This window comes from Parambassis ranga, chromosome 8 (assembly GCF_900634625.1).
Source record: "Parambassis ranga chromosome 8, fParRan2.1, whole genome shotgun sequence".
In the NCBI taxonomy this organism is placed as follows: Eukaryota; Metazoa; Chordata; class Actinopteri; family Ambassidae; genus Parambassis; species Parambassis ranga.
This window is the reverse complement of record NC_041029.1, coordinates 13,997,583-14,021,962: the sequence shown is the minus strand read 5'-3', so window position 1 is coordinate 14,021,962 and position 24,380 is coordinate 13,997,583. Positions and strand designations below refer to the sequence as shown.

Sequence of the window (24,380 nt, the reverse complement as noted above, 5' to 3'; positions counted from 1 at the left end):
TTTTGTTAACTCTCCTTTTATAAAACACTATGGCTGGTTTTCAGTTGTCACATACACACAACCTGAAAATTTATACAAAGCATCAACTGTCATCATTCCACAAACATAATTTGGCTTCCTTTAAGCACCTTTTCAATATAAATGCTCATCATCAGAGAAAGAAACCTGATTCTTTATGAGAAGTTAACATTTTTATTTTATAATTTTTTTTCCTGTTGAAGGATTTGTTTGTACAAAATGGCAATTCCAGTATTCACTGCGCTTTTTGTAACATAATGTAAATTGTTATTTGGACTATTTATTGTTAACATTTTTCTTGAAGAAGTGTTTCTGTTTAACTTAATATTGAGGTGACATTTAAAGAGGAAAGAATCCCGTTTTCAGTTTGTAAAAGGTGTTTTTATTCTGTGTATAAAGATAGTTATAAAACCGGCTCGTTGCTTCCTGTATTTGTTGGATGGATTTTGTGGTAAAACCAGTGTGTGGCCTCAGGGAGGAGAGCTCACAGCTTCAGGTTTGTCAGCTTTTACCTGAAATGGACGAGCGATTCATCTGCTGACTAAACAATGAACATGTTCCATAAGAACATAGACATGATTCTGTCACATTGTCTTCACAGCAAAGCTTTCAGTCCTGTCAGTCCTAGTCCTAGAGAATGGTGTCTCCCAAGATGAGAACTTACCAACCTGGCTGGTGTCTAACATCATGGCAATCTGTGTCCAGCTGTTCGTCGTCCATGTGTCTCTGCTGCTTCACTCGTCTTTGTCTTTCTGCTCCTTGTGGGCGCGGGAGGCCATGAGTCTAAAGAAGAGCGCCGGCCACAGCGTGCGGAGGTAAATGGCCACGGTGGGCAAAGGTCCGGCCAAAACGACGTCTTTGCTTTTCTGACGGACGGCCCTCAGGACGGCCTGAGCCACATCCCGGGGGTCCCGGCCCGTAGCCGTCGTCTTATCCAGAACTGAAAGGATACATCAGTGACAGCAGGGAGTCAGAAGGTTTAGCTCAAACTTTATTACTGCAGGAATGTCGATGAATGTTATCTTATAAGGAGTGACTGATAATCCATGGCCTGAGCTAGAAGTTCTTGTTTTCTGAGCGGTGCTGCTGGACCACCTGGAAAAGGGTCACACTGTTACAGGGGCCGACTACACTGATCTCTGAGACAGCTACAGGAGGAGACCAACAAGATTCAGACCACAAGTCCACCATCATCCAACACCTGTTCACCTGATCTACACCCTCAGTCTGACACCTCTCCAACAGGATAGAGGAGGAGGAGCTCAGTGGTTGCCACTTAGGTTATCAATAATTCTTTATATTGTTACACTCTTCGCTGTCTCACCTCCATATTTGGATCCGTCTCCTGTGACGGCGTTGAGCGACAGGTTGGTTCTGATGTATCCAGGACTGATCACCGTCACTGGGATCTGAAAGCGTTCGATCTCAGCCCGTAAGCAGTCGAAGTAGGCCTGGGTGGCGTGTTTAGAAGCTGCATCTGAGCACACAGTGGACACAACAGGCTTCACTTACAGCCACTGACAAAGTCAACGTTCGCTTTAAAGGAATAAACAAACACAACTTACAAGCTGATCTGTAAGGAATGGCTATCTTTCCCTGGACGCTGCTAATGACAACGATGTGGCCTCTGCGCCGGTGAACCATGGAGGGCAGGAGAGCTGTGACGGGATGAGAGGAACATACCATTGACTCCCATATATAATTTTGAAAAGAGGTGGCTTAACGATGGGTTAAAAAAACAAGTTCCTCACTAACCTTGGGTGAGAGCGATGGGCCCAAAGTAGTTTGTTTCCATGACATTTCGTTGAACTGAAATATGTGTATCCAGAATGTTGCCACGGTAACTGATTCCAGCATTATTAATGAGGACGTCCACGTGTCCGTAACACTTCAGGATCTCTTCTGCAGCTCCGTCCACCGAGTCTGTGTCAGCGAGGTCAAAGGTCACAGTGCAGGGAGTGTGTGTCTGCTGGAGGAGCAGCACAACAAATTTAATTTATCATTTAATTCCATCATTCTTCATCATCTGGCTTTGACTGGATGTGCACAGACCTACCTGTCGCTGAGTATCTGTTGAACCAGCCGCGAGCTCCTGAACCACCTGCTGCAGACGAGCTGCGTCACGTCCACACAGCACAAGCCGTGCACCTGCAGCATGGAAGACCTGCGCGCACTCTACAACGCAGAATAACTTTTACCAACTATTCCGTACAGGAGTGTGATATAAGAATAAGTAAGCAGGTCGCCGACCTTTCCCGAGTCCAGAGCTGGCCCCTGTGATGACGACCACGGCGCCCTGCACAGATGCTCCCCGTCTGAGGCGGACCAGTATCCGGTACAGCAGCAGGACACCGACACTTGTTAGAACCAGTGGAAGCATTCCTCCTCCGACAACACGCTCCATGGCTGACAATCAAACACCGTTCCCAACACACAACAGCTTCCTGCAGGCACAGAGAAAAAACATTAAATACCTCACTGTTCTACAGAGCAAACAAGAAGAGACATTTATATTTACTACACAAATTAATGCTACAGCACAGAGCAGAAGTGAAGCTATTAAAACATATTGTTACATCAAAATACTAATAACAATTAAATATGTTTGTCTTCATTGATCAATTGATCACAAGACATAGAAGCTATTTAAGAAAATGCATAAACTAAATGAATCATTATCAAACAAAGTAAGTATGCTTATTTTGTATTACAGTGTCATTCGTTGTGTAATTTATTGATGGTCAATAATTGACACGCCCCTGGACGCGGGGTCAATGTCCACTGTCCAAAATAAAACTAACTTTACTGCGGTTTAAAACTATTAGTTAGCACTTTTCCTAATAAAGGACATTACATGCATTAATTCGCTGGTTTACGTTAATACTAGTAAACAACAGCTAGCACTGTTCACATTCTAGCTAGTGCTAACTTTTAGCTATATTCAAGAGTTTAAATCGAAGCAGCTGGCTTCAAAGATTGTTTCAAATCCTTGAGTCTTCAAAGACCAGTCCTTGAATCCAGCTGCCTGGATTTAAGCTCCGGGACCTGACTTTGACCTGGATAACTGAGAGCATCCACAGACATACTGACGTTAGCTAAAGCATCCACAGTGTAGCTAATAAACCGCTAACTCACAGACAGGTGACGTTAGCTTTCATTCAGAGCTCACCTGGGCTGTTGTTGTCTTGGGTGTGTCGGTGATTATAAGCAGTTCCGGTGTTGACTCTTCTCGTCTGGAAGCGGAACCGCCGGCCGGAGTGTCACCGGAGAGAGCTACCGGCGGAGCTCGCCGCTAAGGATTCTGGGAGCAGGAAGTTCTTTAGGTTTTGACCAAAAGCAGCTGCATGAACAGAGACTGAAGTTTTAATTTAAGGCGAAATCTGTCTTTTTATCTAATTTAGAAAAAAAAGTTTTATATATTTTTTTTGTCACATGACAATAACACGAGCTAGCATGACTTATAGCACCACTTGTGCTTTATACAGCTGTGGCCCCTTCCTCTGTTATCGGGCTCAGCAGCAAATACATCAAACAGCAGGTCAGCTGACATAATTACTCTGCTCTGGACACAAATCAGCAAAGACAAGACGATGTCCTACCCCTCCTGCATTCAACTTCTCTTTCCACAAGACACAGAGAGGCCATTTATCGACTAAAATAAAGAGCAAACTAACTCTTCACTTCTCCAAGCTGGCGGCATGGCTCTCAGACATGCCTGTAAACACTGAGTACAGGTGTTAAACTGTGTTTCACCTGTGTATTATATATCACTGACACCTCAGTGGACCACATCAGACCAGATCCAAACGTTACAATTCCCTGCAGAAAACATGTTACACAGTCCCGCATGTGTCAGAAACTACTTTGAAATAAATTTGTGTAAGTTTATTTTTAATCAATTCACACATTCATTCCACTTTATTGTTCAATTGGTGCAAATCTGCAGCTACATCAGTATTTCACCCTCCTCTTCCATTTTAATATCTTATTCATCTTCTCCTGGAAAGCACGCCACCAGTTCACCACAATAAAAAGGAGAACGTAGGATTTTAGGACTTGTTGTGTATTTGTGTATCTGGCTTGTCTGAGAAAAGAAAAAGAAAACAGGCACATGTTCACATCATCTCACTTGCACTCATTTACACCGGACAAATTAAGGACGACACAATCTCAGGTAAGTCGGAGCGATTCGCTCTTTTCTGGACATCGTGTAGAATCCATTTAATGAAAAAAAGTAAAATAAAATACAGAAAAGTGAGTTTGAAATATCCTAATGTTTAATGAGAGGGTGATGTACTGATCAGCAAGAAAGGGGTACAGTAAAACTACGAGGGAAATGACAGAGGAAAGAGCTCGGTACACAAAACGTCATGTCAGTCCATTTCAACTCCGACACGAGTGAGTCCAGAGGAGCCGCTGTCGTCCACGGTGGTTTCAGATGGAGGAGCGCAGGAGTGGGGGGGGGGGGGGGGAGGCGCGAGAGTACTACAGAGATACATGTGCTGCTGTCGTCACATAGAAGTAAAGGAAATGTAAGAGAAAAAAACAATTCCTTCTAGTTTTAACTATATCCCTCTGATCAAAGTTCAAAATGGAAGCACCCACCACGTGTGGCGCTCACTGCTGGGTATGATCGTGACTTCCACTTTTCTTACATCTGGGGTGAGTAGGTTCTGTTTTTTTTTTGTTTCTTTTTTTTCCTTTTTCTGTAGTTTCTTAAATCCTCTTCTGAGTGCACTCATACCGCATAGAGTTCATAGATCTTCTTGGCGCAGTACGCCAGGGCCGCCAGTGCTATCGTGTTATGGAGTCTCTTTCTGTGGATGTCATCCCTGCGTACCAAAACCACGGGCGTCGAGGAGGTCAGTGTATGCAGGGGCAGCCGCGAGAGTTTTTGGCTGTCGTATTCCACCTGGTACTTGCAGCAGGGGTCAAACTGCCATGAAATCCCGTAGAGGGCTGCACAGGCCACACTAAGGGCGCCTGCAGGCAGCGCCACGTAGCGCGAGTATTCTGGAGGCAGTGAAAGTGGCGTCAGGAGGCAAGCGGTGCCCGACAACACGGCCGTCTTGTGCAGGCAATTGCCCACGGTAATCCAACGGGCTGTCTCATCGCCGATCCGCGTGGGCTCGATAACAATGTATTTGTACTGGGCTTCCAGTGCCTGCTCCAGCTCATACTCAAACTGGTCCTGCGCATTCTCCCCGTTGTAGATCTCATGCACAATGTAGCAGTCTGACGCCGCCATCACGCCCCTGTGCAGAGACACAAGGTCAGACGGGCAACAGTGAGAGACAAAACAGGAATAAAAAAAAAATCTCACAAGTGAGAGAGGGAAATCATTTTAAACATTTTAAAGGATCTTCTACATTAGTAACATAACGTCACCAGCAGCGGTTTACTTAGTCCACACCTCACAATGTGAACAGGAAATACTGTAACTATTGAAGCAGGTAAAACCATCGGCCTCCAGGTCACCTTGTTTTTGTCACAGAAGATTGCTCATCGTGTCTTTTTAATGACTGCCGTCAGTCTGGACCAGACTCTTATACTCCCATTTTATAAATGTTATGTGTTAACCTGTTCATTCACACCACAGAGTTTGATTTATTACTCATTTATATTTAATAGTTAGGCCTTCATCCTTTTTTTTTTAGGCCAGACAACGTTTCACCCACAGGGTGACAGCTGGGTTTAGTCTGTTGTGTGAATGCCACATTCCCACATAGTGTTATCTGTAATAATAATGTAAAACCATCCAGAAGTTTATTTAAAGTATCTTGGGCTTCTTTTCTACTTGAACTGATAGCACATGTTAAATTTAGGCAATATAATCTGTCATCTTTAGTGCAATTCACTGTGAAAGGTAACCTCCTTAACACTGACAGTGTCCTTTAACATCTGGTTAGCCACCATGTATCTGTGCAGACCTCAAACTTATTAAATATAAAATTACACTATGACATATCAATATTTTGCTGCTGAAGTTATAGATCATCTACTTGGCTAATTGTTTTTATTCTAATTTCTCTATAAGTGGTGCTTTCTTGCAGGTTATGATTACATTTGATCAAGAGAGATCACTGTCAGCACTCTGAGGCCTTCCAGAACACCCCGAGCACAAGTCAAACAAACCCCGAAGGCTAACACCTTATTTGGCATCAAACACAGCAGGAGTGGCTTGGAAGAATGTTAAAATATACTAAAACATTTTACAAGTAGTAAACGTATAACTGAACCCCAGTTTGATACAAAAGCTAACTCTTGTTGTTAGAAAGTTGGAGGAGTGTGCAGCTAAGTTGAGCGTTTTACTTTGAGCAGCTCGACAAACACAGCGGACAACTCTGTTAGCGGAGCCGCAACCATTGCAGCGTGAGAACGGTAACTTCCACACCGGTGTCCGTTCCACCGCACGGTGAAGTGTACCGTTCCTCCCCGTTATTTGGCTACTGTGCAAAAAAAAAAAAAACACTCAAAACATCACATGAGCTGCTGAGTTTGTTTCCTTGCTAACGCTAGCTAGCCGTGGACGTTAGCCCGCTAAAGTTAGCTAACCGTGGGGGTGAAATTCCTACTCCACACGGTGCCGTTAAACTTTGAATCGCGGGCCAGGTGCGCGGTGGGTGTCTGACGGATGTTGACACCAACAAAACGACGCATCATAACAAATCGTTCACGTTTAACGACTAAGATGTGGAGTAACTGACCTCTCCCTGCTTACTGGGACACCGCGCCTCCTTCCCAGCGACGCCATGTTGGAGATACAACTGTGATTGCGATTGACGTAGAGCGGTGCTGAGCATTCTGGGTAATGTAGTGTATAAATACAGTCGACTATTCTATGGGATGTGAGTGTAAGACTACAGCTCCCATGATGCTCTGAAGGCAGAGTACGTATTTTGTAATGGCACACACAAGTTTGAGAGGTCAGAGCGTATTCTGAATAAATCTTATAAAAATGAATGAAGGTTTGTTTAAGTCAATACATCAACAAATTAACTACAGAAAGACTACAATTAAACACAGCGGCCATGTTTTGCTATTTAAACCACCTTGTATGAAATACATGTAAATAAAATCCAACACAATGACAGCCCAGTGTGTGCAGTATCGTGTGTTTTTCAGTAGTATTTGTGTGTTTATACCTCAAAGTACTCACCCACATTGTGCCCTCGCGTGCTCTGTCTGTGTGTGTCCGCGCGCTCGTGTGAGCTGCCTGTCCGCGTGCGGTAACCTGACTCGCGCTCTATGTAACAACCGACTATAATGGCTGCAATGAAGGCTATTTAAAGAGCCGACATGTGTACGTGCTGCAGAATCAATCCATGGGACATTTATATATGTATTAATAATATATTTATTCCTTAAATGGTTTCATTATTTTAAACATTTGTGTGTTTAAGAAAACAAAAACTGTTTTTTATATATATATATTTAATATTTTTTTTGGTTTGTTTATATTTTCATGTAATATTTTTATGATTTATCAGAATGTTAAATTTAACCTAAGAATTCTGTGTTTTTTTTATTAATAAAAATAATTGAAAGTCAGAATTGAGACATTTTTCCCCAATCTTTGACAGTGGGCCCATTCCTCTTCCATATTAAAGCTCCAGTTTACAAAGAAACATAAATTTTACAGAATAAAACAGGTCCTAATATTAGTTTTCTTTGCAGTTGGTAAGCATTGCATATATTTGTCCTTCAGGAGTCAAACTTAAGGAGACACCCCCCCCCCTCAGTTTGTCTCTCAGAGGACGTGACCTCAGTGGCAGCTGTGGCCCTGACCGAGGTGACATGCAGCACGTTCTGAGTTTTTCAGTAACCAGGATGTGTTTGGTTATTGATTGATTATTTACATCTAATGCTGCCTTCACCTGTGTGTGTATGTAGACTGTCTGGTTGCAGCAGACTTGTGTTTATGTCAAGTAATAAATAATGCATTTCATAATACAGATTTTTTTTATCAGTAACAGCAGCTGTGTTTCTGTCGATGTGTGTTTGCACATTAGCATGAGGCTGCAAAATAACATACATGGTATCTATGAGCTGCATGGATCCTTCAGTGCAGTGAATCATAACTGCCACACGAGGGCGCCAAAGTAAAGTCAAACAAGGTGGTTTAAAAATGTCCAAGAAATTCAGAGTAAAAATCTGTTTATATTTAATTCTAATTAGTTCAATGCGAAAACATTTCTGTAGTTTTTTTTACCTTTACTTTTAAGTTATCTTAAAATTATTACGTAAGTTAATCAAGTTTATTCAGTGGTTTTTCCAACAGATATTAGGTCATTGAAACAGTTCGCACTTAAAAATCAACACACTGTAACAGCACTCTGACATTTGAAAATGTGCAGTAATGCAAGAAAAAAACACTTTTATCTATTAAACAATCTGATTTTCTGCTGTACATGTGTATTAAAGAAGTGTCCCTGCAGGCAGAAGCGGCAGAAAACACTGGAAATCATGATGTGATGAGTAGTAGATTCATTTCTTTATTGACGAGAACAAAGAAGAAAAAGTTTCAAGCACAAAACAATGTTAGAAAACATTTGTTAGAGCTTCCTGCTCCACACATAAGTCAGCCATTCGCTTTCTCAGAAACACACAAACACATAAAAATGAAGTAACACCTGTCAGGAGGTGCGCCCCTCCCAAAGGAAACTGTTTTTACCTGTGTTCACCTCAAAGTGAGTATTAACGTCCTGCTGAAGTGTGTGTGTGGAGTAACCTGAGACCATTTTCTCCTCAACACTTAAAAAGATTGTCAACAGCAAAACGTCCTGATGCGCAGCGAGATCGAGCGAGGTATCATAAAGGTTTAGTAATCCCGGTGGTTTTTAAACAGTGGTAGGATCGCCATGGTAACACATACTGCACGTTAGGTCTGAGATAACACTCTTATATAATCCTGCAGCGGCAGGGCTGATAAGAGTATCTCTTATAAAACATAAATGTATAGGTGTATGTCGTCTTATAAAAAAAAAGACGACTTTGCCTTTTGGTAGTTTTTCCTGGTTATTTGAAAATGGTAGTTTAAAAACTCAACTGTAACAGAATGCTGTGGATGCACTGCTCGAATGCAGACGACACACAGGAAACACTCAATGGCCATGTTTAACTGATTCTGATTGTATTGTACCCTGTCACATTCAGAGACAGAAGCCAGGTGTTGGTGGGTTTTTTGTTCCAGTGTGAAAGATGCTTTAGAGATAATCTAAACCCATACAAACATCTGTGAGTTTGTGACCTAGAATATGGATTCAAACTGATCCAACAGCCGTCCTCATCGCCTCATGTGTCCCTTCAGACAACCAATGAAGGAGGAGCTCTGTCGTCGGCATTTTGACATCGATGCTGACTTCAGCAAAGATGAGGTGAAACATGGCTGCCGACTCTTTCTATCTTAGGGCACAAACTTATCAATCAGCATTTGTGTATAAACAGTACAGATTCTCAGCCGCTTCTATCAAGCGTCAGCTCCTCACAAGGAGTGAAAAAAACTTTATGAGAAATATGCAGCTCTGAACGTGATCTCGTTGGTCACCTGAACACTCAACACAGAACACCAGGCATGATGTAAAGAAAACCGCCACTGTGGCACCAGGTATACATGACTGTGTCCGATGAGGAATAGATGTGCAGCTTCCCAGAAGACAAAGAGGCTTTTTTCCCCCTCTGGTGATAAACAGATCAGATGACGGGGAAAAAGCCTGGCGTGGTTTATTTCCTGAATGGCCGCTATAGAAGTGAAATGCCCTGAATATCACAGCGCTGCACGGTGACAGACCTCACACCCAGCTCATCACATGGGTGTGTGTGCGGTTTGACAGGAAGAACAAGAGTTTTACCTCAGTGTGCTGAACTTTACTCATCCCTGCACCTTGGATCAATCAATCAATATATAGTCTGATAAAGGAACATGTTTGAAATCCAAAGCAAATTTAGGGAAACGCAGTATTTTAAATGTTAATGCAGTGCTGACTCACACTGTTTCTACAAATGGAGGAGGGTAAATTTTAAAAATAACAAACAATAACAAAACAAAAAAAGGACTTGAAATAGAAAAGTCAGTGTGTTTTGAGTCGACATTGCTTATTATCCACAGAAACAGGCCATCATGTGGTGACGCTCACATTCAGTGAGGACAGAAGCTGCAGGTCGTTGCTGTTGTTGTTTCACCTTTGGTTGTTTTCTTCTTCCTAAGCTGTGATTGGCTGATTCATTTCCTGCTCTGTGTTGAGTGAGTATCCTCGCTCACAGGCGTCTTCACTGTGAGATCAGTCATCTCCGGACTCACACTCAAAGTGTCTCACAATGCCCAAAAGGTCCTTTGTTTGTGTATCGTCCTGTAACTCCAAAGCATGCTGGGAGATTGTTTCATTGGTAAATATGTTCAAAGTACTGCGGCTGAGGGTTCTCTTTGACATACTTCTGAATGTACCAGCAGGTCAGGTGAGCTTTCAGGTCCTCCTCCACCACAAAGTCCATGGCTGCCTGTCATCATTTACAATAAAAAAGTCACATCAGTGTTACAAACTCAGCCAAATCTCCAGGCTTTAATGTTACCTTTGCCAGGTGTTTGGCGATCCCCCGCCCTCTGTAAGCGTCTGGAACCTCAGTGTGCTGCAGGTCCACCGTCTTCTTCCCGACATATTCATACAGGAGGACAGCTCGATCATGAGACCCTGAGTGCAGACGTGAGATTAAGTTCACCTCCACCCTGTCCTGTTTTTACAGCAGCTCTATCTAAACTGATAAAGATGTACCAACACACAAAACCTTCAGCTTCAACTCAAACTCCAGGCTTATGCTGGATTCATCTGTCAAAGCGGTGGTCAGCATATGATTCTGTAACGTGTCTGCTAAATAAAAAAAGGCCAGAAATAGAAAGCAGGTTCAGACCAGCTGTGTGAATAAAGGCAAGAGGCTGATAAAGATCTTTGTTCATGTAACAATGGCTTCCTCCGTTTTGCTGTAAACAAATCTCACAGTTGTGCAGGCAGTGCTGGAAATGAAGCTGATGGAGGCATTTCTGAATCATAACAAGTTTGTAACTAAACATTCAAAGGACAGTCATTCAAAGGAAGTAATGTAGGAATAAATGTATTCACACCCACATTTATTCTCAGCCACTGAATTAAGGAATTAACCAGTTTTGGTCAGAGCACGGAGCATTTTTACCACGAAACACTGATATACAGCATATTGCTGGTTTATGCATTTTAAACTCCAAAAGAAGCAAAGTAGCTGGACTCATAAAGATGCCAAGAACTATTTTTATTGTGAGCCAGGAGCCGTGAAGACTGTTTCAACGACTGCACGGCTGGTTTCTCACCTCAGATGCTGTCAGAAACACACTTTGGTGAAGTATCTCTGAGGGGAAAATGTCTAATCACATTGCACTAAACAATTCAGCAGATTAAGCTGCTTAAAGAGAAAGCTTGGTCACTGATATTCAGTTCTGGGGGGGTGTTTTAATGTATCTCATATAATAAAAAGGATTTAGGAGAAATTGAGTCTAACTAACAAAATCCAGTGCAAGAAAAGTTAAACACAACCTAACTTTGAGTAGAGGAACCTAAAGGATTTTTACTGTAACACGGAGGAATGTCTGTTTATGACTAGGTGCTGTTCAAAGCTGCAGGAATGTGACAAAGAAAAATGTTTTCGGCCACTCAACAAGCTGCTGAAGTTACGAGTGAAGGAAGTCAGCTGCTTTCATCACATCTCTCGTCGTGAAATAACAATCGGTTAAACACCAATCACTTGGTCTATAGAGTCAATAATATGTCAGTGTTCGAAGTTATAAATAAAGCGGATGTTAGCATGTAAAAAGAGCTAATGCTGCAGCAAAAACCTCCGAGCTAGCATTAGCCAGCTACTAGCTAATGTTTACATACCGTTTAGCCTTATGACAAACTGCCGGCGCTTTTTATCGTGTTCCACCTGAATCTGAGAGTTGTTCGCGTCAAAGACGTTCGGCTGTGCTGCCTGTGCCATCCTGGAGCTGTTAGAGCTGACTGCTAAGCTACCCTACAGCGATGCTAACCAGATATGGCTACATGGAATAATGAACGGCCAAAACATCCAGGAGAATCAGCTGTGAGGTCACGTGACGAGCAGCCAATCAGAGCACAGGAGGAAGAACCAGCGCAGCACCAACAACACAAACAATAACAGTGTGTGTTATTTGTGGCGATGTAACAGTATTTTCATCTTTATCCCATCTTTTGAAATCCAAAAGTCCGAGCCAGACCGCAAACACACCTCATGCTGCATTCAAGTCACGGGAAAAAACAATCTTAATTTTTTTCAATGATGTTTTATCATTTTGTCTTAAAAACTGTCCATTTCTAAACTGTATGACCTGAAATGTGTTTTTTTTTTAAAAATGCATTTGAAAAATGTGAATTTTCAGCACATTTTCAGCAGGTGACAGCTGACATCACACCTCTGATTCTGTGTTTGTGTTAAAAACACACACAGTCATCAAGAATAAGGATTACACAGAGACCCTTAGAGGCTGTAAACATAATTATTTCTGCTGTAAATTTGGACATTTTCACAAATGTGTCTCTGAGAATCAGCTTGTTTATTTTTTTTTTAAGTCTGCCCCAAGTGGACACTACCGGTACTGCAGTATGCGCTCCTTCAGAAGCTAAACGCTATGCTGCACCATAGCGTTTAGCTTCTGCTGTGGTGCAGCATAATCATAATCACTTTTAACCCCGTACTGTATGTGAGTGTAACCATTAGATTAAGCCATGACACTAAACTTCTCCAGGAGGCAGCCGTCTTTGATAAACTGTCCTTCTAAGTGTATAAGTGGAGCTTTTATTCAGTATGCAGTCGAGTCACCACTCAGAGATTCAAAGTGACAGCTGTGTGTCCTCAGCACACTGAGGAGGCACACACTCAGCAGATAATAATCTGAGTGTGTGTTTCTGCACTCCTTTAGTTTCTGATGAGATCAGAAGAGCACTGAGTCTTCACCGGACAGACATTTGACACATATAAACATTACAGCTGGTACATCAAGTTCGATGAAATCACAGTGTCGTAATCCCGTTAAGCAGTTGGCCTAATCTCCCCAAACTCTAATGGAGTTTGTCAACTGTGTGTGGGATTACCTGAGTGAGCGTCTCTGTCGGACAGTGTGTGACTTGTTCAGTTTGGTTTTTGCTCACGGCTTTGTGTACATGGATATCAGACAGTTTATTTAAAAAAGGTGTCACACACAGTGTTTCTACAGCTGAGCTGAACATGGCCTCCAAGAAGCAAAGGTGAGTCGTCCGTTTACCTGTGTACAGATGATAAATGTAATATATCAGTATAAATGACTGTAAAGCACTGCTTCTGTTGATAGGATAATTTACAGGACTCATATTGACCATATGTTACTGGTAACTTGTATTAAACACACGCTGCTGTTCTCTAGCAGCCACAGATGTAAACATCTTAGATAAACACACCCTGTATCTATTATGAACACGCTAGCAGTACTAAGGAATATAAACACATGGAACATGAATTTGGTCTGTTGTCTAATTCTTGGCTCCAGCAGATGGAATGAATCCCAGATAAACACTAAGACCAGCAAACCTGCACAAGTGAAGGAGGGGAAGGTGAGTCGCTTTGTGGTCTATATAACAGGGTTTATTCATGGATGTGTAGTTGCTTATAGACTGATATAGATGATTATGTTTCTAGATGAAATCATAGATATAGAAATAGAGATTGGTAGGTCAGGTCTTCACTGTTTAATCTACCTCCTCTCCTCCAGCTATATAACAAATGTTCATGGCATACATACATGTTTTTTGCAAGCGGTGCATGTGTTTAGTTTGATTTATGCTTCCATTAATGGCTGAGGATCAAGTCAGCGCTGTTAAACCGGCACAAACCGCTACGTCAGGCCTCCTCTAATTGATTTCTCCGTCATGTGGTGGGGCCACAGATTCATTGCCTCTGCAGTTGGCGAGGTTGCTTCTGCTGTGCTGAGACTGGAACAGACCGCCCCCATCTGATGGCCACAGAATGCTCAAGTGTGATTAAGTTTAAAGTGTGTGTCCGTCCATGAGTGCAGCATCGGTCAGATGGCACTTAAGTAAATTAAGAGCTCTTGTCTGGATTAAAAATCTCTGTCCAGTGGTGATCGGATTGTATGTGTCAAAGAGTCCAAGCGGGGACAGAGTGAGGTGTGATGTTTGATGTTTGAATACTATACTATCGTTGCATGGAGAACTTCAGCTTTTTGTGACCCACTTTATGCTCTGCTCTGTTTCTCAGGACCACTCAGCACAATCAGTGTGTTCTGGAGGCAAACAGGCTGCCAGCAGTCTGTCTAAATCCATAGTGAGCAGTGGAAGGAGCAGCAGCCTGAGCAGCAAAGGTGGAGACTCCACTGCTGCTGCTGCTGCTGCTGGTAAAGTTGGTGGCAGTTTGAAAAGAGGCAGCCTCGTTTCACAAACCAGCGCCGGCCACCCGGCTACCAGACTACCGTCTCGGCCAGCCAGACCGGCTCTCCGGCTCTCCAGCAGCCGGAGCTTCTCATCCCTCCACACCTCCTCCCTCACCGCCGCTCCGTTCATGAGAAGCAGCCGCTCACTGAACAGACTCGACCAAAGATGCACATCCACAGATGGTACGTACAGTTAATCATGTTCATCCTTATTTGTAGTTTTTAACTAGATGCACACACAAATCAATGACAGGCGTCACTTCTTTAAATGGTTTCTCTCCTCAGATTCAGAAGTGAAAAAAGGAAACAACACTGGGAAGAAAATTCTGGATTCTGCCAGACTGTCAGCGTCAGAGGAGCAAATAATAAGGTTTTAAAAAATCTCTTATCGTGCTTATTTTAGACTGCAGTCAATAATTAGTATTTAATGTGTTCCATTTGCATCAAAGATATAAAAAAGACAGTGATAATGCAGAGAAGAGGAAGACGAGCATCACCCCACAGCTTCCAGAGTCTTCCTCCTCTCTGGTTCCCGCTAACGCATCTCACTACAACAAAGGGAACAAACAGGTAATCTGATTTTATCTGAAGTTAAGTGGTTTGTATGTAACAGAATGTAGAATTTGTGACACCACCAGCTAATGTTAGCCTGCTAACACAGATAAACTGCTTACTGACAGTCAAAACTGACAAAAGGTAGGGATATTTGCCTCCACAGAGCAGAGACGGTGTGTACACGCTGTGTGCTATGACCTCTGGGATAAAACGCAACTGGGTCCGAGCAGTGTTAAAGAACGTGCGGCCAAGTCTGACACATGACGCCACAAGGTAGAACAAAAGTATATATCTATATATCTATGATTGTGAATGTAAATAGTCCTTACACACCAGATTTTGTCACAGCTCCCTCTCAGTGCAGACGACAGAGCAGCTGGAGGATTCACATCTGCAGGAACAGCAGACCAACCTGCAGCCAGAAGGAGCAGAGGATCCACCTGATGGACCCTCTTCATCTCCTCTTCCTGTTTCACCCTCTGCCCCATCTCCTACAAACCTTCCACAGCAGGTGGAGGCAGACGAAGCTGCTGCTCATCAGTGCTCACTTCTAGAAGAACCCCCACAAACTGCTGCTTCACCGTGTACCGAAGGATCCCAGAGTGAGCGCTCTACTTCCACAGAGGTCCCGTCAAATAACGTGTGTTTAGATGAACATTCAAACATGCAGAGTGGCACTGAGCAGAGCTGGCAGCAGGCTGAACCCACGCAACAAGTGTCCCTAAACATCATCTGTGACTGCATCAAAGAGCAGGAAACACCACTGTGTGAGCAGCAAACTGTGCAACTTGTCAAAGAGGTGAGATTATATTTACAATCAATAATCTGCCACAGTGAAGTAAACATCGTACTGTCACCATATCACAGTGATAAGGTGGAAATAAACAGGTCTGCTTTGTGTTTGTTTACATTTCTCCACAGCTGGAACAAACACAGAGGGAACTGTCCCGACTGCAGCAGCTGAACAAAAGCCTGCATGAAGAACTACAGCTAGAGAGAGAGAGTCACTCACTCTGCTCACAGGTAACATGTTCATTTATGAAGACCCTCATTACAGTGACACCTGTGGTCATTACATGAATTGCAGTCAGCTGTTTACCTGAGTATTACTACAATAACAAAAAACAATGCTGCATGGCTAATCTGCAGCCCAGACAGTAATGATAACATCAGCAAGCAAGCCCAGCTTTTACCACTTGGCACACAGCATAACATGCTAACATAGTAAACATAAATATGTATAACAGGACGTCTTTAGCTGAACAGTTTGTCACCCAAATTAGCTCTCTGCCTCACATTAAAATCCATTTTCTTAGACTTAATAAATATCAGGAATTATAATGCTGTTAAATGTTTTTCCTTGAATTCTAGACTGACACCAAATCCCCCTCAGAGCAAACTTTGGCTTTACAACGGCTGCAGAAGATAAACCGCGACCTCCGCTTTGAACTGGAGGCACAGAAGAGGAGTCAGGAGGAGGCCAAAGAGGCTGAGCTACGGAGGAGAGTCGACCTATTGGCTCAACAGGCGCAGCTGCTGGTCACAGGCGATGCCACAGCACTCGCACAGGCCCACCTGGAGCAAGACCGCCGGCAGTTTCAGGACCAGCGGATGGAGTGGGAGCACTGTGTGGCCTCCTTGAAGTCCCAGCTAGCCATCAGTGAAGAGCAGAGAAAGGACACAGAGTCCCACTTGGCACAGCTACAGCAGGAGCTGCAGAGTCTCCAAAACCTCCAGAAGGAAGCTGAGGGGCTGCAGAAACATCTGCAGGAGCTTACATCTCAGATTCGTGCTAACGAGGAGGCTGAGGCTCAGAAAGAGGCTCGACTGCAAAAACACTTGGCGCTCCTTCAGGCGAGTCAGGAGAGGGAGCGCAGGAGCCTAGCAGCAAGCCTGGCACAGGCAGAGCAGCACTCACAAGACCTCCAGGAGAGGCTGGACAGGGCAGAGCAGCAGGTGGAGAGTCTGAACAAGACTCAAACATGGACGAGGGAGATCGAGGAGGCGCAGCGAGAGCTTCAGGAGGAGTTAGCACGCACAGTGTCTGCTGTGCAGCAGCTCCAAGACGAAAGAAATCAGCTGGACCAGCGCTGCCAGGAGCTGCAGAACCAGCTGTCAGAGGCAGACAAGGAGGTGAGCCGGCTGCAGGGCCGCCTGAAGACAGACGAGACACACTACTACAATCTGGAGCACTCATACGAGAGAGTGTGTGAGGAGCTGCAGGTGGCGTTAGGGAAGGTGCAGCAGAGGGAGGCCGATATCCAGGACATACGGGAAGGATACGAGAGGCTGCTGGACAGGAAGGAGCAGGAGCTGAGCGAAGTTCTCCTAAAAATGGAGGTGTTAGGTAACAGCTTGGAGGAGACGGAGGTGAAGCTGAATGAAGTGCTGAATAAGCAGCAAACATCTGAACCAAAGGAAATAGGTGGCGTACTTCAGGAACACACAAGAACCCGTTCTCGATCAATCGATTCTTTGTACCAGTTCGCTCCAGGAGATGACCCAGAACGGTTCATCTCTGTCATCCAGTTCCTGGAAACCAAGCTGTACGTCACAGAGGAGAAACTTCGGGACCTCACACAGAGGCTGGAGGAGCGCCAGAGTCACATCAGCTGCCAGGACCCCCACCTGTGCTCCCAGCTGACGGAGAGCCGAGCGACGGCGCAGCACCTCAGCCTGCTGCTGCACAGTCACGCCAAGCAGAGCCAGCGCTTCGCCCAGGAGACGGAGAGCCGCTGCAGGATGCTGGTTGGGAGGTTTCAGGTCGCACTGAACATTGTTCAGGCTTGCAGGGAGAGGCTTCACGCCACTCCCGTTGACATTCCAAACTTTGAGCGGCAGCTGGCCACGGTGGCAGCCTGCCTGCGGCATGGGGAGAAGGATGCAGAGAGACAGAAAAATGAGTCCTATAATGCCATCAAAGTAGAGGGGAAAGTCCTCAAACTCACCAACACACAGCCCCCAGCGGGCGACATGGAGACATGTTTAAAGAGGGAGCTCTTTATAGTAGAGAAAATGGTGTCCGTCCTTCAAAGTCAAGACGCTCTCAGCAGGTTGTCCTCAGTTCGTAGACATGGCAGCGAAGATGTGACACCCAGATACAAATACTTGATCTTCCAAAGAGAAACTCTGAAAACAGATGACCGTGACGAATCTTTAGAGAGTCTGATCTGCAGAGTCTGTGCTGAAGCAGAGCTCATTCACTCTGCCTTAAAATTACAGACTCAGGAAGTGCAGCTTCGACGGGCTGACCTGGCAGACATCAGCCATCCAGAGCTGGCTCCTTATGAGGAAGAGGAGGAGGAGGTGCAGGCAGATGGCACCGGCTCAGAGGGAGCTGGACCTGATGTGAAAAAGGTGGAAACAGAGAAAGAACCCGAGTGGCTACAGAGACTTCTGTCCCGGCTGCAAAGACGAGCTACATTCCTACGCCAACTGTGCCAGGAGATCTCTGGGGACAACAGTGAGGGGTGCAGGAACCACGGCGAGGACCCTGCACTGGATTTAAATTACATGCAGGAGCAGGCTAAGCTTGTTTATTTGTCAGACAGGCTATACTTGGATTTAGAAGAGGAATTCCAGCAGAACAAAGAGGCAGCTCTGTCTAAAGAGCCGGACTCGGACGAGCAGGAGGCTTTATGTGAACTTCAGAAGGACAACAGCATGCTCAGAGAGGAGCTGGAGCGAACCGAGCAGAAGATCATCTCTGTGGAGACGGTAAACCAGAGACTCCTGGAAGACATTCAGAAAATCGAGGATTATCATGATGAGCAGACTCAGAAACTGGAAACAGAGTTTCAGGAGAAGATAAGGAAACTGCAGCAGATCCACGAGGAAGAGATGAAACACCTGCATGCTTTCTACAGCAAGGAGAAACAGACCAAACAGACCTGCACAGAGGCCCCGAGTGTCTCTGACATGTATTCTTTGTCAGACCACACCGTGACGGAGAGAAAAACTAAAGAGGACTTCAGGACCAGAACTGCTGGAGGTGATGCAGCGACCATGAGGGAGGCTTACCAGAAAGATCTGGAAAAAATGAAGGTAAAGGCTCCAGTTCAGCTCCCCACATGCACCTCAAATTATGACTGCAGATATGTGTCCTCCATCTAACACCTGAAATATAAGAGAGACCAAAACCTGTAAACATGCTGTAAAGTGGTACATGTGAACACAGAGGTCTATGAGGATTGACTCACTCCTAGAGCCTGCCTCCAGAGGCCATAGAGGGAAGTGCAATTTCCTACAATTCCACATGCAGCTTGGTTCCAAATCATAGTTTAAAGGTGTGGCCTTCATAAACTGCAAAGGCCTCTCTGGATGTGGTAGAAAGAAGAGAGAGTTCACTCCCAAACCAGGAACACAGGATAAATGTTTCCAGGGACCATAAAAAGGTGACGGACCTGGCTAAAAGATGCTGATGCTATGCTAAAATAAATCTCCTTTTCATCACCGCTGATGATCATCAGACTTCTATAACTAATAATTTAGTGTTTACCAAACATCGGACTCTGTTTTTATGAACAGTATTGTCTCTGTCTGCATGTCACTGGTAGGCCTGCTGCGATGAGGAGTTTAGTGCGATGGAGGAAAAGCACAGGAGGCTGATAGAAGACCTGCAGCAGCAGCACCAGAAGGAGATGTCTGAACTCCTGAAGGAGAAAAACCAGCTCCTGCAGGAGGAGACGGCGGCCACCATGGCTGGTAAGATGTTCATGTTAGGTTTAGGCTAATAAGTTACTACCGAGGTAAGCAGGTGAAGGATAAATGTTCTGTTTTGCAGCCATCGTAGCGATGCGGAGAGCTCATAAACAGGAGCTGGAGAAAAGCAAACAGTCTCAGAGCATCAGGGAGCGCGCAGACCTCACAGAGCTGCACACCGAATACGAGTGAGTGAAACAAAAACAGTGTTTTTTAGGCTACCATGTTATCAGTGTTGTGATGCAATAAAGAGGAAAAACAACTAATTACCAGCTGAATCTAACCTAATCTAATCTAATCTGACACTGCTTATCTCACATCGCCAACAAAGGAAGGAGATCCAGTTATTGCACAAGGAGCTGGAGGTGCTGTCGCTTCAACACACAGAGAAATGTCTGGAGAACACTCAGCTGCTGCAGGAGCTGCAGGATGAGAGGAAGACAATGATGCAGTGTCACAAAGAGAACCAGGAGCTGAAGAAGAAGCAGGTAGACTTATGATCGCAGACGAGGAGAGGAAGCAGTGTGGCCTGTTTATAATCATAACGTCCTCTCTCTCTGTGCCATGTTCATCTTTAAGAGGGAGGCAGACGAAACGTCTCGTCTACATTTCTCAGTGAATGGGAACCAGTCACAGGCTGCCGCACATGTCAGCGACTTCTATGAGATGGAGGTAAGAGTGTCTGTAAAGCCTGAAGTCGTTTGTCCTCTCCTGACAGACCTGCTGTTCTTATAAGACTCGTTCTTGCAGAGGATTTGTCCCTTATTTATGCTGACAACAAAACACACAAAGGTCTTTATGGGTAGTGAGGCAGGACTGAGGTCACACTGAGGTCACACTGATACAGAAGAAATGCCACATCAGGGCCACAGACAGGGGGAGGGAACAGACAAACTTTGTCCCTGCTGTCTGTCCTGCACTGAAAAAAAAACATTAGCCCACCCAGGTGCATTCTGGTCTACTAGTGTCTACCCGCTTACCTATATAACCTTGGTGCCCCCTGGTGACTCTAAATTGCAAAATTAAATAAACCAATCAATAACAAAATTTACCTCAAAAATAAGAAAATTATTCAAATAGATAATAACCCAACATAAAATAAACAAATTGGCAAAATAGCTCCTACACATACAATCCACATCACACAAACACTCTGGGTCACTGTTCTGTGTGATGCTGTACTGTGTGTGTGTGTTGTTGTCTGATGTGTGATTGTGTTGCAGGTGATTCTTCGGGCGAGGGAGGCAGAAATGCAGTTCCTCAGAAGGGAAGCTCGTTCGCTCAGAGAAGAGTTGAAGATCGCTCGAATGGTACCAGAATGTTTGGTCTCATTTTTAACACTGTGTTAAAAGTACTGCAGTGAATGGAATCTCTACCTCTGTGTGTGTGTGTACAGGATAAAATCTACACCCAGAACAAGCTGAAGACTCTCTATATAACCAGCCAGGATGGACCACATCAACACGTCGGTAAACCTGATGAGGACCTGATGAGGTTCGACACCTGGTCCTCCAGCAGAGACGCTGCAGGACAGAAACTCAGTGAGACGTGTTAAACGTTCTGCACACGGCTGATGTCAAATGTTTCTTCTACTTGTCGTTCATTCACTTCTTTATTCTCTTAGAGGATTCGGTGGCAAACACAAGCAGCGCTGCTTTTCTGAAGAAGGCGGAGAAATCCTCCCTCGTGCGTCAGATCAGAGGAGTTCGATCAAAGGTTTGATGGAACATTCTAAAGTTTTACTCTTTCCTGTCCTTCATCACTTATTTTTATTTTCTGTCTTGCAGAGTTTAAAAGAAGGCCTTTCAGTGCAGGAGAGGATGAAGCTGTTTGAGTCCTTCTGATTTTGTGTTTCTGTTACATGAATGTGAATTTGTTCTTGTACAGTTTATGTATTTATGTTGTATATTCTGTGTAAAAAAATGTGTACAAAGTTGATTCGTTGTTGTGTAAATGGTAAAAAAAAAGAAAACATTGCCCACTAGAGGGAGCTGCAAGCACAGGCTTTTCTAAATTCCTTTCACAATAAAACTAGTGACACTGTACTGATATTTGTGGTTTTATTTTGTAACATGCTGCTTGTGTGTTCATTAAAACTTAAATCCTTCAGTTTTACCACTAGATGTCGCACAACACACCAGCACAGGCAGTATGTCGCTGTATTAATGTCACTTTCTGAACCTTAAAAGAGAAATTTAACAGGCTAAGTGTCAGAATCAAGGATCACATAATATCTACCTTCACTGCAGTTAGCAGGTTCCCGGCTTGTATAAAATGACTAAAACGATCCAACAGGAGAGGAGAAAACTGACCGAAAATCAAGGTCTAAAGTTTGGATCAATGCACAGGATGAGAACTTGATGACTCCTTGAGACCCACAGCGGTGAAATTTGTTGCGTTATAGCTGCAGAAAAGCAGAAGAAGGCACAGCCTGAACAGTAAACTGTACATGTAAACACAGAACTTTGTACTATGTTACACATGATACCGTACAGCTGCTTCAAGCTCGTAATAATTCAAGAACATGTGTCGCAGCGCTCAGAGATGATGTTCGGCTGGGCGCAGCTTGCCTCAGGTAACCTTTACAGCCTGATGTATGTGTGTCCCGAGGAGGCTGTTATTGTGTGTGTGGAACCTGCGAGCCTTTTCTCCAGAGGTCTGAGATGTGTGTTTATTATAAATCACCACGTGTGGAGGACTCATCTCTGTTCCTCGGAGTCACATTCCTAAAGAGGAACTTCACACCTCATTAAAACCCAACACTCCTCTTTCCTTCCCTGCGTGTGAAAGTGCGGTCATGTGAGCCGATACTTTAAAAGAGCAAAGCCGATTCTTCTGGTTATCCATCACAGAGATAAATCTGCACCTGCTCCGTTTCAGTCTACGACAGCTCACACACAGTTTCTATATTTGTTCCCTAAAAACCGACAGCTTTTACAGTCAGAGGGGGCAACCTCATCAGCTCAAGCATACAAGACCGACAACCACTGAGGAAAAAAGCCAAAAATCATGTCTTTATCAAACGATTAGTTCGAATAAAAACACAAGCTCACCAGGTTTTTCATCTAAAATACAAAACAACCCGACTGATGGTAGTTTACCTGTCTTAAAAAGGCTACATGCTAAATGCTATGTAGCTAAACGCGACTACAAACAATGTCAAGATGTCCTGTAGAAGAGTTCTGTGTCCAGAAGACAAATGAGAAATGCTATTGGCTGTTTGAGGAAGACGTGAGATGCTAGCATTAGAAATGTGTCACCTCTGTTGCTCTCACTTTGTCAGCATGGTAAACTTTAGCTCCGCCCACTTTAGCTGACAGAATGTCAGGACAAATATTTAAATAAAACCTATGAGAAAGCAACTTTAAACAAAGAAGACAATGATGTAAAAAAAATAATCAACTTCAAGAAGTGTATGTGTGTGTCTGCGTGCACCTGCAGGCTTCATTCTGAGCGGAGCTGCCCCACAAACTCTCCGGGTCCTGATGACGGATCAGCGGCTGATGTAGAAGCACCGGCGCTCAGGTGCACCTGCTCCGGCTGTAAAAATAAGTGGCCCATTTAGTCAAGCAAAGATCAATTACTGCAACCAGCGCAGCAGCAGAGGCTGCTGGGATCATGTGAGCGCAGCCCGCTTCCCCAATGATACACTTCAGTTCCTGTTTACACTACTTATTCTTCCTCTGACACGTGAAACAGGTCTGAGAGCTACACAAACTTTCACTTGTTATAAAATCAGACCAGAGGCGTGTGACCTACATGCATCAGTGTTTCCATGACGATGGATAAATCCTACGTTGTTCACCTGAGGCGGATATAAATTCGGCAGCGCCGGCCTCGGCAGGAGGATGATGAGGCTGATCACAGTCGACTCCTTAATGCACTGTGTCTAGTTTGTTTTGAAGAGCTAAACTTTATTCGTCCTCAGTCTCACTGTTGAGTTCATTCACATAAATTGGTTCTTTGACAGGGAGCAGATGTCGCCTCACAGTCGGAATGACCTGGATCCAACCTGCTGTGTGCTGCAGTATTATGAGGCAGGATGCTCATTAGGCCCAGCTGCATATTCACTAAATATTGGAGCATGCATCTCCATCAAACACGCCTGTTCATATGTAGCGTTATGACAGGTGGCAGCCGACCAGCGTTCAGCAGCATGTCTGCCTTTTTTCCATTCCCTGATTCTGCACTGACGTTTATCCATAAAACGGGACTGTTTTCCTCCTGCCTTAACATATTTTGACGCCTGGAAACAGGCATTATATTTACAGTTCTCTAAATATGTCCATCCCACATACGATATCTCAGGAATGCTTCACAGAATTCACAAAAACAACAACAACAAAAACGTTATTTTTAGAATTAAGGGCATGCTCACAGGACAGATCTCCAGTTGTCTGCCGTCACTTAGCCTCCACCTCTGCCTATTTATTGATTAGTTAGACTAGTTAGGTCGACTCGGGTCCAAAATGTCTCCACACACCATTCTTCAGGGTCCCTGTGGATAGGTTTTCCTTTACTCTCAATGGTCTGGACAGACGTGGATGAAAACTGCAGCTCCACAAAAATACATTTTTTTGACAAATTTGTTTGAAATTCTGTTGTGTTTGGCCTGCAGTGATCAGGATTTACCCTGAAAAAC

The 24,380-nt window shown here is 44.2% G+C and overlaps 5 protein-coding genes across 10 annotated transcripts; 2 read left to right on the top strand and 3 right to left on the bottom strand.

Moving 5' to 3' along the window:
- Window positions 1–169: 169 nt before the first annotated feature.
- dhrs7b (dehydrogenase/reductase (SDR family) member 7B) lies at window positions 170–3,310 on the bottom strand. 4 transcript variants are annotated; one of them, XR_003671087.1, is made up of 8 exons: window positions 3,188–3,310; window positions 2,269–2,462; window positions 2,075–2,193; window positions 1,774–1,987; window positions 1,584–1,676; window positions 1,343–1,495; window positions 683–958; window positions 170–530 (listed from the first exon to the last, which is right to left on the bottom strand). XR_003671087.1 is itself a non-coding variant. In XM_028411884.1 (7 exons), the coding sequence occupies exons 2-7, from the start codon at window positions 2,420–2,422 to the stop codon at window positions 753–755; spliced, it is 939 nt and encodes a 312-aa protein (XP_028267685.1). In that variant the 5' UTR covers window positions 2,423–2,462; window positions 3,188–3,310; the 3' UTR covers window positions 170–752. The 4 variants fall into 4 exon arrangements, 2 of the variants coding, with proteins under 2 accessions (XP_028267685.1, XP_028267686.1); XR_003671088.1 differs by having other exon boundaries at window positions 687–958; XM_028411884.1 differs by having other exon boundaries at window positions 170–958.
- An 878-nt stretch (window positions 3,311–4,188) lies between these two features.
- tmem11 (transmembrane protein 11) lies at window positions 4,189–7,262 on the bottom strand. Of its 2 annotated transcripts, none has more exons than XM_028411913.1 (2): window positions 7,178–7,262; window positions 4,189–5,273 (listed from the first exon to the last, which is right to left on the bottom strand). In XM_028411913.1, the coding sequence occupies exon 2, from the start codon at window positions 5,264–5,266 to the stop codon at window positions 4,757–4,759; it is 510 nt and encodes a 169-aa protein (XP_028267714.1). In that variant the 5' UTR covers window positions 5,267–5,273; window positions 7,178–7,262; the 3' UTR covers window positions 4,189–4,756. The 2 variants fall into 2 exon arrangements, with proteins under 2 accessions (XP_028267714.1, XP_028267713.1); XM_028411912.1 differs by lacking the exon at window positions 7,178–7,262 and adding an exon at window positions 6,726–6,807.
- A 1,228-nt stretch (window positions 7,263–8,490) lies between these two features.
- Window positions 8,491–12,128, bottom strand: natd1 (protein NATD1). 2 transcript variants are annotated; one of them, XM_028411928.1, is made up of 3 exons: window positions 11,922–12,128; window positions 10,588–10,706; window positions 8,491–10,515 (listed from the first exon to the last, which is right to left on the bottom strand). In XM_028411928.1, exons 1-3 carry the CDS (start codon window positions 12,019–12,021, stop codon window positions 10,399–10,401), a joined length of 336 nt encoding a protein of 111 aa, XP_028267729.1. In that variant the 5' UTR covers window positions 12,022–12,128; the 3' UTR covers window positions 8,491–10,398. The 2 variants fall into 2 exon arrangements, with proteins under 2 accessions (XP_028267729.1, XP_028267730.1); XM_028411929.1 differs by lacking the exon at window positions 11,922–12,128 and adding an exon at window positions 10,788–11,380.
- Window positions 12,129–13,284: 1,156 nt separating this feature from the next.
- LOC114439978 (uncharacterized) lies at window positions 13,285–15,061 on the top strand. Its single transcript, XM_028412197.1, has 5 exons — window positions 13,285–13,304; window positions 13,586–13,646; window positions 14,311–14,665; window positions 14,768–14,852; window positions 14,932–15,061. The coding sequence occupies exons 1-5, from the start codon at window positions 13,285–13,287 to the stop codon at window positions 15,059–15,061; spliced, it is 651 nt and encodes a 216-aa protein (XP_028267998.1).
- Window positions 15,062–15,701: 640 nt separating this feature from the next.
- LOC114439977 (trichohyalin) lies at window positions 15,702–21,582 on the top strand. Its single transcript, XM_028412195.1, has 10 exons — window positions 15,702–15,836; window positions 16,409–19,081; window positions 19,594–19,741; window positions 19,821–19,926; window positions 20,070–20,226; window positions 20,318–20,410; window positions 20,962–21,048; window positions 21,135–21,279; window positions 21,363–21,454; window positions 21,526–21,582. The coding sequence occupies exons 1-10, from the start codon at window positions 15,702–15,704 to the stop codon at window positions 21,580–21,582; spliced, it is 3,693 nt and encodes a 1,230-aa protein (XP_028267996.1).
- Window positions 21,583–24,380: the final 2,798 nt, after the last annotated feature.

Excerpts from the sequence above, each read along its gene's own strand:
- dhrs7b (XM_028411884.1), bottom strand. The coding sequence starts at position 2,422 with ATGGAGCGTGTTGTCGGAGGAGGAATGCTTCCACTGGTTCTAACAAGT. Across the intron at positions 1,677-1,773 it reads GCCCATCGCTCTCACCCAAG|CTCTCCTGCCCTCCATGGTT; the intron begins GTTAGTGAGGAA and ends ATCCCGTCACAG. Across the intron at positions 959-1,342 it reads AGACGGATCCAAATATGGAG|TTCTGGATAAGACGACGGCT; the intron begins GTGAGACAGCGA and ends GTATCCTTTCAG.
- LOC114439977 (XM_028412195.1), top strand. The coding sequence starts at position 15,702 with ATGCAGAGTGGCACTGAGCAGAGCTGGCAGCAGGCTGAACCCACGCAA. Across the intron at positions 20,227-20,317 it reads AGGAGCTGAAGAAGAAGCAG|AGGGAGGCAGACGAAACGTC; the intron begins GTAGACTTATGA and ends TTCATCTTTAAG. Across the intron at positions 21,280-21,362 it reads CGCTGCAGGACAGAAACTCA|AGGATTCGGTGGCAAACACA; the intron begins GTGAGACGTGTT and ends TTATTCTCTTAG.
- tmem11 (XM_028411912.1), bottom strand. The coding sequence starts at position 6,772 with ATGGCGTCGCTGGGAAGGAGGCGCGGTGTCCCAGTAAGCAGGGAGAG. Across the intron at positions 5,274-6,725 it reads GTCCCAGTAAGCAGGGAGAG|GGGCGTGATGGCGGCGTCAG; the intron begins GTCAGTTACTCC and ends GTCTCTGCACAG.
- natd1 (XM_028411928.1), bottom strand. The coding sequence starts at position 12,021 with ATGGCACAGGCAGCACAGCCGAACGTCTTTGACGCGAACAACTCTCAG. Across the intron at positions 10,707-11,921 it reads GTTTGTCATAAGGCTAAACG|GGTCTCATGATCGAGCTGTC; the intron begins GTATGTAAACAT and ends GTCTGCACTCAG. Across the intron at positions 10,516-10,587 it reads TCGCCAAACACCTGGCAAAG|GCAGCCATGGACTTTGTGGT; the intron begins GTAACATTAAAG and ends AAATGATGACAG.
- LOC114439978 (XM_028412197.1), top strand. The coding sequence starts at position 13,285 with ATGGCCTCCAAGAAGCAAAG. Across the intron at positions 14,666-14,767 it reads AAGATGCACATCCACAGATG|ATTCAGAAGTGAAAAAAGGA; the intron begins GTACGTACAGTT and ends TTCTCTCCTCAG. Across the intron at positions 14,853-14,931 it reads TCAGAGGAGCAAATAATAAG|ATATAAAAAAGACAGTGATA; the intron begins GTTTTAAAAAAT and ends TTTGCATCAAAG.